The sequence below is a fragment of the Melospiza melodia genome, chromosome 2 (assembly GCF_035770615.1).
Source record: "Melospiza melodia melodia isolate bMelMel2 chromosome 2, bMelMel2.pri, whole genome shotgun sequence".
NCBI lineage: Eukaryota > Metazoa > Chordata > Aves > Passeriformes > Passerellidae > Melospiza > Melospiza melodia.
Window position 1 is genome coordinate 25325190 of NC_086195.1, and position 12979 is coordinate 25338168.

Consider the following 12979-nt stretch of genomic DNA (forward strand, 5'->3'; position numbering starts at 1 on the left):
AAATTCTTTTTCTCTTGAAAGATTTAGGTGTCCTGTGGCTGCTATCTCGCTGCAAGTCCTTTCTTTTAAACAAAGCATCTTACATAGCATAGTTGCTATTTTAACAATTTTTATAACCTAAAACTATATGTAACACACTACTTAAGTGTGAAAAATGCATGTATTTTATGATTGGCTTTTCGCAAATATTAAAATTAATATTATAGGTGTTGTGTTAGAAAGCAATGCTGTATTAATTTTCTTAAATACTGTGTTAAATATAGTTTTACGTTATAAAAAACTCTTTGGTTTTATTGTCTCATATTGTCCTAATTCAATTTGTCCAAATTGTTATTACTCTAATTGTGTTACTATTTTTTTAACCATTTTATTACTATTAAACTTTTAAAATTTTAAAAACAAGTGATTAGCGTTTTTCACATTAAGAGAATTAATACAGCATTACTTTCTAGCAGAACACATATAATATTCATTTTACTATTTGCGAAAAGCCAATCATAAAATACATGCATTTTTCACACAGAATCACAGACTGGGTAGGTTGGAAAGGGCCAGAGTGCTCAGCTGGTCCAACCTCCCGAATCAAGCAGGGTCATCCCAGAGCCGGTAGCACAGGGTTGCATCTGGATGGCTCTTAAGATTATCTGCAGTAAGGGAGACTCCACAGCTGCCCTGAGCAGCCTGCCCAGCGCTCGGTCACTGCACAGGAAAGAATTTCTCCCTCATGTTCAGGTGTAACTTCTGTGCCTCGGTTTCTGCCCGTTGCCTCTTGTCCCATTGCTTGGCACCACCGGCTCCTGCTTGGCGCACCACCTCCACCCGCTTTAGCTATTCGTACCCACGGCGGAGGCAGCGAGGCGATGCTGTTCGTGAATCACGGCAGGCATCGTTAAACCACGCGCACCGAGGAGGGCGCGGCAGCGACGTGCTTCCTTCGCACCCCCGGGACGCCGAGGCTGAGGGTGCGATGCCGGCAGTGCCGGGGGGCGGCTCTGATCCCCCCGCTTTCCCCGGGGGAGGGAACGGAAGCCGTGCCCACGTGCGCGGCGGGCCCTGACGGCCGCCATTCTGACGGGCGCCGCTCTGCGCGCTCCCGCTGCCGCCGGCGCGCTCCCGCCGTTCCCCCCGCGCCATCCCCGCGCGCCGCAGGGGCGGGGCCGGCCCGGCCGCGAGCGGGGCCTCGCGGGGGCGGGCCCGAGCGGCGCGCGTGCGCGGCGCGTGAGGCGGTGGAGGAGGCGGGGGAAAATGGCGGACGGCAGAGCCGAGGGGGAGAAGGCGAAGCGGCCGCAGCCCGCAGGAGGTGAACACGTAGCGCCTCTCGCCGCGGAGCTGTGGGGTGGGAACGGGCTCTGGGCCGGTGCAGCGGGGGTGGGGCGGTCCGGGTGTGCCTCAGCCGGCCGTGAGTTGCCCGGCCCTGCGGGGAGAGTGGGTGGCCTGGGCCTGAGGGGGCTGCGCTGGGGAGAGGCCAGTGGCGCCTGCTGGGCTCAGCTCTGCCGGCGCTTTGGCAAAAACACACCCGCTGCTCCTTGTCCGGGCAAATGCGCTGTTTCTCTCTCGTAAAAATGGACGGAGTACTTGCTCCGTGTTCTGAGAGAAATATGACTGTTGCTGTCTGCAAGGATGAAGATAGAGCCTTAAAGATTAACTTTCAACAATTCTGGTACCTTTTTTATAAATGAATGTTCACTCTCAGTGAATATTCTTTAATTGCTCTTTTAAGCATTTGGGGATTTTTTTGCTTGGCAACAATCTGTAAGTTTGCTGTTTGGTCCTATAGTATTTATATTATTACTGGACATTCCTGTAATTTCTGCAGTATTTGGTTTGAAAATTTTAATGTTTCTTTTCTTCTTTCTTCCCTTAAAGTTGAGAGGACAATGTCTTTGCAAAGATAAAGCTTTTCTTTCTTGGTGTATTTCCTTTTTTTTCTTTTTATTTAGTTGGGTTTTAGTGGGTTTTTTTGTTTGTTTTCATATATGTGTAAGGAGAGGGCACTTCTTAGATCTGGTGAAAAATTAAATCAGGCTTGTAAACCAATCAGGATAGCTTTAACATTGAATGTTATTTCTCATAATCGCTGACATTTGAAGAGTATTGATTTTAGATAGTTCCTTGACTCTTGGTTCTCTGTTGGGCTTTGGTGGCTTTTTGGTTTTTAGCTTTTGGTGGTGGTATTGGGTGTGTTTTTGTGTTAGTAATACAGTAACTGGACAGCATCAGCCCATCAGTAATTCCTGCTGTCCTGTGTGCTGAAACATGATCTGAATGACTTGAGGTACCTTGGCCCTAAGGAAGAATAGCTGTTCCCTGAGGATTTTTGAAAGCAATTTGCCGTTCTTAGCTTTTGGGGCTTATCTGAAAATGAATTTAGCTGTGACTGGTTTGTTCCCAGGGACAGCAGATCCTGAAATGCTGTGCAGCTGGCACTGTCACTCTTGTCACCTCAGCCACCTGGGCTGTGGAAGTGTCCCCTCCTGTGGCTCGGTGATTCACATGAGTAAAACTGGCTGTGAAGGAGGACAACTTTTCATGTCTGCAATCCATGGGATGGGCACTAGCCAGTCTGGTTTGGAAATAGTGCTGGTGCTTTCTGGAGGTGAAATATGACCTGCAGGAAATGATAAAGCAGCCTTGAGATCTTGGAATATACCTATGGGCTGGCAGGGGAGGTGCTGGAGACCTGTTTAATGCTTAATATGCCTGAGTTTCTGTTTCCTGCAGAAATCCAGCAGCACAACAGCTCCCTCCCCACCTTCCCCAGTTGTCCTGTGCCCCTGACACTTTTGACAAACAGCCAGAGTGTTTCTCTCAGCAGTCTGGTGTTCATCCTTTGGCAAGCCCAGTAGAAATGACACTCAGAATGCAGTGCTGCTAGGGGCTGATTCTGAGAGAGGTGCTCTTTAGGGTTTGGTGAGAAAACAGATATGGGTGGATTGTATTAGCTTCATCTTGTGCCCAGCAGTATTTGAAATTTGCTCTTTAAAGAAGTAAGCTGTAAGCATAGTGTAGTAACCTTCAAGCTAGCACTAGCCTAGGCCCTGGTTCCCTGTGCCCTGAATTTTGGCTGCTATGGATTTTGTGTATTATGGAAAAGAAGACTTAGCTCTGCAATTCCAGCATTTTTAGGGCCAGTGAATCTTCTACCTAGCCTTGAACCAGTCTCCAGTGTACTGAGGCTGCACCTGGAGCACTGTTTGATGTGATTTTGTGCACTAACTATGAGGATGCTCTCATAGTCTCTGCAGACTGCTGTTTGATAAACTCTGCTAAGACAGCCACCACTACCCAAGGTCACTTGTGTAAATGTTGGGTGTTTCTCTTTCCTCCTTTGTTTTGCATTTTTATATCTATATTTTCTGGATCAAATTTCTAGTAGCATTTTTTAATACAGTCAAACTGATTAAAGTTACATTTTTTTTTTGTAGGAAAAAATGATTTGCCAGGAATGATAAATCCATTTTGGTTTCAATCACTTATTGATACCTGGAAGAGTGGGGTAGAACTGGTATATTCTGCTGCTTCTGATTTGGGAAATAGCAGACAAATATATATATATAGATTGAGTCCCTAGTTTTTCTCTTTCCTGATGTTGTTTGCTTCCTTTTTTTTTTTTTTCTCAGAGCTACAATCTTGTTGGCCCCCAGTTCAGACTTTCTTCTCTCCCATTGCTCCACCTTACCTAGCAGCTTTTTGCATTAGCAGTGCAAAGAGCTTTTCCCCCGATGGTCGGAATCTGCTGTTCTGCATTTGGTGTGATGAGGAACCTGTGCTGGCTCCAGTAGCTTTAAACTGCTGCTGTGAGCACTTCCCTGGCCATTCCTTAGTGTGGGTTTGTTTTCCCCCTCCTGCTGCTGCAGTGCCTTGCTTATGGCAGCAGCAGGGCAGTGTCTTTTTGCTGAAGCATTTACTCTGTTCAGTGTGAGTTTTCCAAGGACACCTTTGTCCCTTGGTGTAGCTGAAGAAGCTGGTTTTATAGGAATGGAAGTGTTGCTTGAATGTTTTTTCTCTGGGGATCACTGTTCAGCTGCTGTGTTTTCCATGGCTATACAGAAGCAGAAAAGAGGAAATCTATATATTTGCTTTTTTAGTGCTGATTCCTTGCTCAGCAGAGCTTGGCAGATTTATCACAGATGAGATGCGGACAAGCAGTGACTTGAAAGATGATTGAGCCAGCCGGCCTCACTGTAGGCACTCCCATGGTTTTAGGGTTGTGCCAGACAAGCCTAGAGACTGGCATGGACATGATTTTGTAGAAATTTAGTAGAATTAATTTTACCTTAGATTATCTGCTCTGAATTTGGAATTGGGATTCCAATTATGAAAGCTTATCTGTGGCAACTTAAAAAACTTTTTAAAAGAGTTAGTCATCTACATTTAATTTACTACATGAAATTTGACTTCCATACTAAATAAAGAGATGGTGCTTCAAGATTGTTTTCCTGGCTCATACAAGAATTCTTTACAAGTAGTGAAGTGCTTGCAGTTTCTTCTCCTCTCTGTGTTTTGCTGTCCGCTAAATATACATTGGTGGAAACTGCTGTCACTAAAAACACCTTACCTATTGCACCCAGAGTATAATGCTTTTTGAGGTTGCTGCTCCCATCAATCTGCTCAGTAAAAGTAGCTCATCTTGGTAAGTTGTTTCGACTTCACCAGGACCTGAAGAAGAGGCAGAAAAACCTGTGAAAACTAAGACTGTTTCTTCCAGTAATGGAGGAGAAAGTTCGAGTCGCAGCGCAGAGAAACGGGCAGCTCATGAAGAAGCTGAAGACTTCGCCACAAAGCCTGCTCCTGCCAAAATGTCCAAGTTTGGATTTGCCATAGGCAGTCAGACAACAAAGAAGGCATCTGCAATATCCATCAAACTGGGAGCAAATGTAAGTTTACTGAGGGGCTTTTCATTTTAGGGAAAAGGGAAGTGCTTTGAGGAGGCTTCCTTGCAGAGGAAACCTGGAATTCCCGTGGGGGTAACTTGGGTAAAGCCTAACTTGGCCAGCTGGTCGTGCATGTGTAAGTACTTCAAGGTGATTAATAACAGGTCAGCAGTCTCAGGAATCATAAGCCTTGATTGAAATGAACTGTAGATCTTTGAACATGCAGAATAATTTTATAATAAGATTTGATAAATCAGTAATTTCCTGAGGGAAATGAGGAGACTTGTTAAACAGTTCAGGCTACTTTGAACAGGGAGTTCAGGGAGCTTCATTGCATAGGATGCTTAAAGATGGAAGAAAGCATCTAGATGGCTTAATAGGTTGTCTTCCACTCCAAAGATCTTATTTTAGCATGGGGAGTTGTAGCATATTTCCATGACTTTGCCTGTTCTTTGCAAGGTCAGTGTGATTTATTTGTGTTAAATGCAAGTGATGGAGCTTTGTTACATAGGTTTCTAAGAATTCTGATCCCCTTGATTGTCCAGCACAAGGTATCCTTGTGCTTGTTCAGATGGGAATCTGATGACTCTGTACTTCCAGAGTAGTCCTCCCCTGGCTTGGCCAAGGACAAGGCAGGGCTGCCTCTCTGTTTAATACAGTTCATTTACATTTCCCACCTGTCACTGTGATGGATACCTTGTAAGTAGCTATCTGCACCAAATTCAAACTGTGATCATGAAAGGCTTGCACTGCAATGACAGCATTTTAGAAACCTGCAGAGGATTAAAAGGGTGCTCTGTTATTTTGACATGGAAAGGAGATGTGGGCTGGCAGCATTCTAGGGTATAAATGCAGCCAGGTCAGCTCAGACTTTGGGAAAATGGACAAGGCTTCCTTCTCTGGGCCTCTGGCATGCTTCAGTTTCTCATGTCCTAAGTGGCAATAAATTTGGCTCAGGATTTCTGCTTCACTCAACTTAGTGGGTGACAGACAGTGCTGAAATTTACCTGTTTCTCCTCAGTCATTTTTGCTCCCCTAGGACATTCCCCATTCCTTGGGCACAGATGCTTTAAAAATGGTGTGGAATTGTGCAGTATCAGTGAGGAACAGCTGTAGGCAGTTGCATAAGGGCTCTGCTGCAGTAGCAGCTTCTAGGAGTGTGTAGTAAAGAATTAGCAGTAAAATGCAGAAAGCACTGTATGAGATTGATTTAGTACTATAGTAGCAATCTATGACTAGCTATTTGTTTTTTTCTCAGTGGTGTTGAAGTAACTCCTGGTACCACTGTTGTAGCACATGTAGCAGTTGTGAGTTTGACAGCTTCCTCCACTTTAAATAGAGGAATAAAAATTAGAAATAAAATAAATAGTCTTTAAAGGAACTTATATTAATCAGACTGTGCTAGATACTGATAGTAGTTTAAAAGCATAGAATTGTTTTAAGCCAGAAAGCTGTCACGTTGTTAAAATAGAAGAAAAAAACTTATTCTTTTTTTTCTGACATTGATGGATAAGAATATCCCAAAAGAATAATGGAAGTAGTGACACAGTAAAATTTTGAATACCACAAGTTGTTCAGGTTCTGTTTTAATCGTTCATGCCATGCCCCAGTGGCTGAGTACCCCTGCAGTGTGCTAGAAAGTGAAGACCTGCATGTGGGGAGTTGTAATATGAGAGGGCTCAGCTTGCTGCTCAGAGTGATCACACATAAATGAGCAGTCATTTTCCTTTGTCATTAGAGAATCCTTCATGTGCTTGATTCAGACAAAAACTTTTCCCCTGGTTGCCCATTTCAGTGAAGATCTTTGATTTAATTTTACCAAAATACTTAAAAAGCCAAGGGTAGCTTTTCTGAATTAGTAGACTAATGTTACTTGTGCATTTTGTCTTTTCCAGAAGCCTAAAGAGCCTGTTCCAACCCTGGCTCCAAAAACCCTTTCTGTAGCAGCAGCTTTCAACGAAGATGAAGATGTGAGTAATAAGCCAGTGATGAGCACAAAATACCATTGGTGTGGTAGGCAGGGAGAGTGGGTTATTTATGGTTCTTAACATAAATGTCAGGAATTTTCAACCTAGAAGCATCTCTTTTGGCTCTGATTAAGAATGCACAATAGCTCTGTGTTGGTTCAAGAAATCATTAAAATGTTGATAACTTCTCCCTGAAAATAAGATGCACAGCATAATTTGAATTAATACTTGCTTTCTCTAGGCTTGATTAGGGGGAGGCAAAGGAAAGTTGTGCTTCTGGTTTGCTAAATATTTTGTTGTCATATTACTGCTCCTTCTGTCATGGAGCTGAACAAAGGAGTTTGTGTTTTGTCCTGTAGCTGTGTAGGACCTGCAGTGTGTGCAGATCCCTTGGCTGTCCTGCAGGGCAGAGTGCAGCCTGTGTGTCCTTGTCAGGCTCTGACCTCCTTTGTCCCCGCAGAGCGAGCCCGAGGAGATGCCCCCCGAAGCCAAGATGCGCATGAAGAACATCGGAAGGTAGGGCAGCTTTGAGCTCTGCTGTGGACCAGGGCCAGTGAGGAACCCCTGCCCGGCTCAGGGCACATCCTGAGCATGCTTTGAGAGTACAAGCAGGCAGCATAGGTTAAAGGAACATTTCTCCAGAAACAAGATTTTCAAATTTTAGCCTGTCATCCACAGGCTAAAAGTACTACATTTGCATTTGAACTTTGAATCTTATTTACATCTTTTCAGGAAGAAATTGAGTCTGCATTAAATAGAAACTCTTTTTTTTTTTTTTCCTTGTTGTAATAGGTAGGAATTCCTGTTTGTCTCTACCTTGTATTTTCCTGGTTCTCCCTTTTATAAATTCCCTTGAAGTAGGTAGTCTGATCACATTTTTAAACTCATGTGCAAGTTGAAGATAAGAATCATCTCTCAGAAAGACAAAGAATTGCTTCTTTACTTTATAATAAATAATGTAATTCTTCTGCTTGTCACAGATTTGAGATGGTAAGGGACCAGTCCTAAAATGAGTAGGGATCTTTTCAGAGGAGGCTTCACTTAAATTAGGGATGAATTTTGAGAATTTGTATTTCAGAGGTGCTAATCATGATAGACTGCTTTTAAAGTCAGTCACTCTGAAAGTTCTTTAGTTTGGTGGTTTTTCTTTTTTCTCCAGTAACAAATTTAGATCCTCAGTTTCTTAATCTTCGAAGCTGGCAGCAGTTACTGCCACTGCCACGTCCTCTCTTGCCTCATCTCATTGCTGTATTTTGACATACTGGGTACAGATCACTTCTGTGGCCAGCTTACAGTTGCTAATAGTGAGGGCTCCTGATGTCACAGAAGGAAATTTGTGTGGTAGAGGGCAGACTGGGCTTGAAGTTGGCATTTCCAGTGTGACATGGCACAGTCTGCTGTAGTTGAGCTGGCTTTCTCAACTGCTCTTGTTTCACTTTTCACAGGGATACACCAACCTCAGCAGGACCAAATTCGTTCAATAAAGGAAAGCATGGATTTTCTGACAACCAGAAGCTATGGGAACGAAATATAAAATCTCATCTTGGAAATGTCCATGACCAAGAAAATAACTAAATGATGTGGATTACAAGTTGGGTGTTTTGGGGGGAGGGGAGGGTGTAACATTAAAGGAACAGTTTCCTTTTTTAAGAATGGTATGAGACTATCTTTGGAGCCACTTTTTTAAGACTTTGAGTGGTACACTAATAAATGAGTTTGAAATTAGAGGTAATTTATGTTTTGTATACAGATTTCAAGGCATTTGCTAATTTTGTAGTTCATGTGATTAGTTTCAAAAGGTTACAGATAATAAAGAAATTGGAGTGGTACCTTTTTAAGATAATTTTTTTTGTCAGTGATTAAATAAGGTGGATGAAAAAGGTTACTGTCTCTTTAATCAGGTTAAAATTGAATGCTCTTGCATTCTCACTTCTGGCTCCCTCTTCATAACAGGAGAAACAGCTGACTCCTATGAATTCTGCTAAAGAGAGTGAGCATTGTCTTGTACTAGGAAGTGTTACTGGACTATTACTTTGAATATAATCTTACACAGGAAATAGTAAGAACTTGGATATTTTTTTTCTCCCTGCAGTCACCTTTTGTTAAGTCTCTGCAAATAGGAATTATGTTGCTCTGAGTGGCTCTGGTAACTTAGCTCTGATTTTGTTTAAAACTTCATGTAGGGTGTGTAACCTTCAGTGGCCTGTTCTGTCCTAAGGAAATGGGCCTTGTCTGTATATTAGATACAGTCTGTAAAGAATATTCATTACAAAGGTAAATCAGTATTTTCAGTGTGCTCCTTTTAAATCATTAGCCTTGAGTAGTGCTTGTTAGCATTTCCTAGTGGTACACAAAAGCCACCACCAAAAATATGAGCTAATGTACATTAAGCTTCACCTTTGATTGAAATATTTTTCTTTACTATGCCTAGAAGGAATAAAAGCCACACCAAAAATCGGTAACTCACTGCTTAAGTATGAAAAATCTAAGATGCACTTTCCCTGTCTTGCCATTTAAGACAAAATGCCTTGATGCCTATGACCTCAGTGGACACTATCAGGTCAAAGAAAGCTGCATCTGCAATCCTGATGTTCTAACAAGTATCAGCTTCAGAAATAAAACTTGACCTTTTCCTGCCTGTCTTCCTTTTGCAGTGATTTTCAGCAGTGACATGAATCTGGTCAGTTTATTTCTTAGCTTCCATACTGCAGGACAGTGCTGGGGGATTTCAGTGCTAGCAATGGCCATCTAAATTTCAGTCTAATTTAGATTGTGTATTTATAAAAACATTTTATTAACAGAACTGGTTAAATAGAACATTATGAACAGCAATAGCACCACCTGCCCCACCAGCAGCACCTCCCATACCCCAAATAAGCATAAAGTTCTTTTTAAACTCCAATACCTGATAGTGTCAACACTAAATTAATTTCAGCTGGAAAATGGTTGTAGCATTCAATACATTAGTTGCTTTCATCCTGCCTCTAAAACTGTCTTCTTGCTAAAGTTGAACTTGCAAGTGCAGAAAGGAAAGTGCATCTTGAAATGTATTTTTTTATTATTATTATTATTTTAGGAAAGCTCTGACCACTTAGACTTTTGAGTTTGTAAGTTCTAAAAATATTTTTTTGTATTTTTGTATTGTATGTGTAATCTCTTTTCTTTTGAAGTCTGATGCAGTTGAATACCTGTAACTGTTTTCTTTTAAAAGCCTTGTTATAAACTTAACATAAAAATGTATACATTATTTTTCTTCCATAGCAGAAATACTTGGTTTATTTAAAACACACTTTAAAAACTGATTTTCAGGACTTCCAAAACCAATTTGGGCATTACTGGAACTAGGCAAGACAAACTTTTCACTTACTTTCATCACATGTGGTTATGTTTGTCTAAATAAATCCCTTTAAGATAGTGGTAATCCATAGTGAATAGCTATTTTCTTGTGCTCCTCAGTAGCTGGTTCATGCTATATCAACCACTTGTATAGGAACAAAGCAAAACAGAACTTCAAATAAGAATGACTCAGAGATCTATTCCTTGTTTTAATTAACCTACCACTACTTTCTTTCACATCTTTGAAGTAGATGTTCATACCAGAATCTCCTTGTTCTTCAAAATCATTTAGGAAATTGCTAGGCAGAAGAGCAGACATGCTATGAAATACCTTCCATGCAACTGAGAGAGCAAAAATTATCTTCTTAGTTCCGTAGTGAATAAATAATCCTGGACCCTGTGAGAGACTGCAGAAACTTCTGTATCTCAGCTGAAGGTGAGCAGTGATCCTGCCTCACCCACTGCAAGTGTTCTCTTCCTTCTCTGGGCTTGGGAGCAAATCCATCAGGATTGCCTCAGTCTCCTCAGGACTCGGTGCCAAGCAAGCTAGATTTGTCTGCTGCTGTTCAATGTCTGACACTTGCAAGAACAAACTGACTGATCTGAACAATATCATCAAGGTGAATGTTGGAGTAGTCATGTTTTTGCATGCAGAGACCCCTTTTTTGTTGTTGTTCTTGGTGTGATTTTTTTTAAGTTTTTTTGTTGTTGTTGTTGTTGTTAGTTGACTTGGCATTTTTTTTTTTTTTTGTAAGGATGTTCCAAGAATCCTGAAACTCATGATAAATGGTGTGATTTAGCTGAATGCTTCCAGGAGGTGTGCTGAGACCTTGAACTGCTCAGTCCAGCACGCAGTGTGTGCCTGGCAGTGGTTGAAATGCCAGCTTGTGTGGTTTTGTCCCGTGGGGCTCCTGCTTGCTTAGCAGGAATTGGTACCTGGGCAGCCTGCAGAACACTGATGGCACAAGGTGAAGGTGTCAGCAGTTACCCAGTAACCTTCTCTGCAGCTGGGCTCTTCTGAGCCTGCTGCCTTGCAAACAGATCCAAACTCATCTAACTGTATTAAAATAATAAAAAAGCCCAACAACCTCTTCCCCTCAGAAAAACCAAACAAAAAACAAAAGGCAAGAAAAGTCCCCTCCCAAAACCCCAAACCAAACCAGCCCCACCAAACAGTGCAGTGAGCTGCTGCTGGCCATGTTTCAGGCAGTGCTGGGTGTGGCCCCTCACCTAAGTTCATTCCTTTAAAGCTTCTCAGAATGAAGATTTGATCAGCAAGAAGGAGTCCCCAGCCTGTCTCTAAAGTACCTGAGGGGTGCCAGTTCCCAGCTTGTGCCCTATTGGAGCTGACGCAATCCTGGTATTCACTGAGCTCTGGCAAAAGCAGTTGTGCTCCTGGGAGCACCAAGGCAGCAGCCACAGCTGCCGTGGGGCCGGGTGAGCTTCATCTCCGCGGCTGCAAGGTTGTAGAGCACCCCTTTGTCAGAACTCACTGGACTCTGCTGAGCTCCATGTGCTGCCAGTGGCTTTACCAAAGTTGGCTTTCCAAAGAGGCTTGGGAGGAAAAGTCAGCTTTTGAGAAAATGGCAACTTCAGTTCCCTGAAGAGGCAAACAGGTTTTAAACTATTGGAATTCACTGGTGTCACTAGAACTCTGAATAGGTTGCTGTAAGATAAGATAAATCTGTTTGAAGAAACTACAGGGTTTCAAGAAAGCTTTTTGTCAATTTGGTAGCCTTAAAGGGTGTTCTGCAAAGAGGTTTGGCTTTCTTGAATTCCCTATATAACTACAAGTTGAGGAATGCCGAGTAGTTCTGCTCTTAAGCTACAAAAGGGAAGGTTATGTTCTAAACTCACCAGAATTTGTTGTCTAGTGTCTCTGTCATGACTCACTAGAACACCATAAACATTATTGGATAATTAACAGTTTGCTATTTTACTTTATCTTATTAACACATCCCTTATTTCTTCTGGTTTCATTACTGTTTCACTACTGTTGTCTAATTTTGAAATACTGGCATCTTATATAGTACTTAGTTAGGAAAGCTGCTCATGTTTAATAATGTGGAGCCATTGCTTGGGGGTAGATGCATAGTTACCCATGGAATTAAAAGGCACATCAACTTGTTACACTTCAACTCTGGACACAGCATGTTCCATTTGTGTTTGCAAACTTGCATTTAGCAGTCTGCAGTGGTGGGAGCCCAGGATTTACTGCCCAAACCTCTGTACTTTGTGATGTCTGGGCACTCCAGCAGCAGCTGACCCTCAGGGTGGCTGGTAATCAGAGCATGGACTTCCTGATTCATGGAACATGGTCTGGAAAACCTCTGCTTGGCATATGGCTCAGTTCTTAAATTTGTTTCTTGGGATTGCATTTCCTGATGAGATGGATATGCAGAAAGTCTCTGTGGTTCTGTAGGAAGAGCTCCACTGAAACGTGAAGTCATGAGCCCATATTGATGTTTTCCTGGGAGTACAAGTTATTAATCTAAAGTTAATGCAAGTTATATTAAAAATGTAATCATCTCTCCTTTTCTCCCCCAGCATCCCCTAATGTGTAAAGATGGTAGTTGCATGTCAGGTGTTGGCTGATGTTACAGAATGACAGCAGTGCTTTGGTGACAGAAGTGTCCCCACTGACAGCAGCTGCCATCTCTACAGCTGCAGGCACAGAACAGGTAACTGTGAAACATGGGCCTAAAGGGGGCTTTAGTTATTTAGTTATGGTGTGACAATCCTGTTCACATGTGAAATTTAAAGCCATGACAAGAAGAGCTTGCACTACTCCACCTCTAAAAG

The 12979-nt window shown here is 42.4% G+C and overlaps 1 protein-coding gene across 2 annotated transcripts; it reads left to right on the forward strand.

The window, feature by feature from the left end:
• The first annotated feature begins 1206 nt into the window (after positions 1-1206).
• PCNP (PEST proteolytic signal containing nuclear protein) lies at positions 1207-10262 on the forward strand. Of its 2 annotated transcripts, none has more exons than XM_063148164.1 (5): positions 1207-1300; positions 4657-4877; positions 6770-6844; positions 7302-7357; positions 8287-10262. In XM_063148164.1, the coding sequence occupies exons 1-5, from the start codon at positions 1246-1248 to the stop codon at positions 8414-8416; spliced, it is 537 nt and encodes a 178-aa protein (XP_063004234.1). In that variant the 5' UTR covers positions 1207-1245; the 3' UTR covers positions 8417-10262. The 2 variants fall into 2 exon arrangements, with proteins under 2 accessions (XP_063004234.1, XP_063004235.1); XM_063148165.1 differs by lacking the exon at positions 1207-1300 and adding an exon at positions 1936-4633 and having other exon boundaries at positions 4709-4877.
• The last annotated feature ends 2717 nt before the right edge of the window (positions 10263-12979 follow it).

What these genes read in the sequence shown, in the direction of transcription:
- PCNP (XM_063148164.1), top strand. Translation starts at nt 1,246, where the DNA reads ATGGCGGACGGCAGAGCCGAGGGGGAGAAGGCGAAGCGGCCGCAGCCC. An exon ending in GCGGCCGCAGCCCGCAGGAG is followed by an intron (nt 1,301 to 4,656) that starts GTGAACACGTAG and finishes CGACTTCACCAG; the next exon opens with GACCTGAAGAAGAGGCAGAA. An exon ending in CGCATGAAGAACATCGGAAG is followed by an intron (nt 7,358 to 8,286) that starts GTAGGGCAGCTT and finishes CACTTTTCACAG; the next exon opens with GGATACACCAACCTCAGCAG.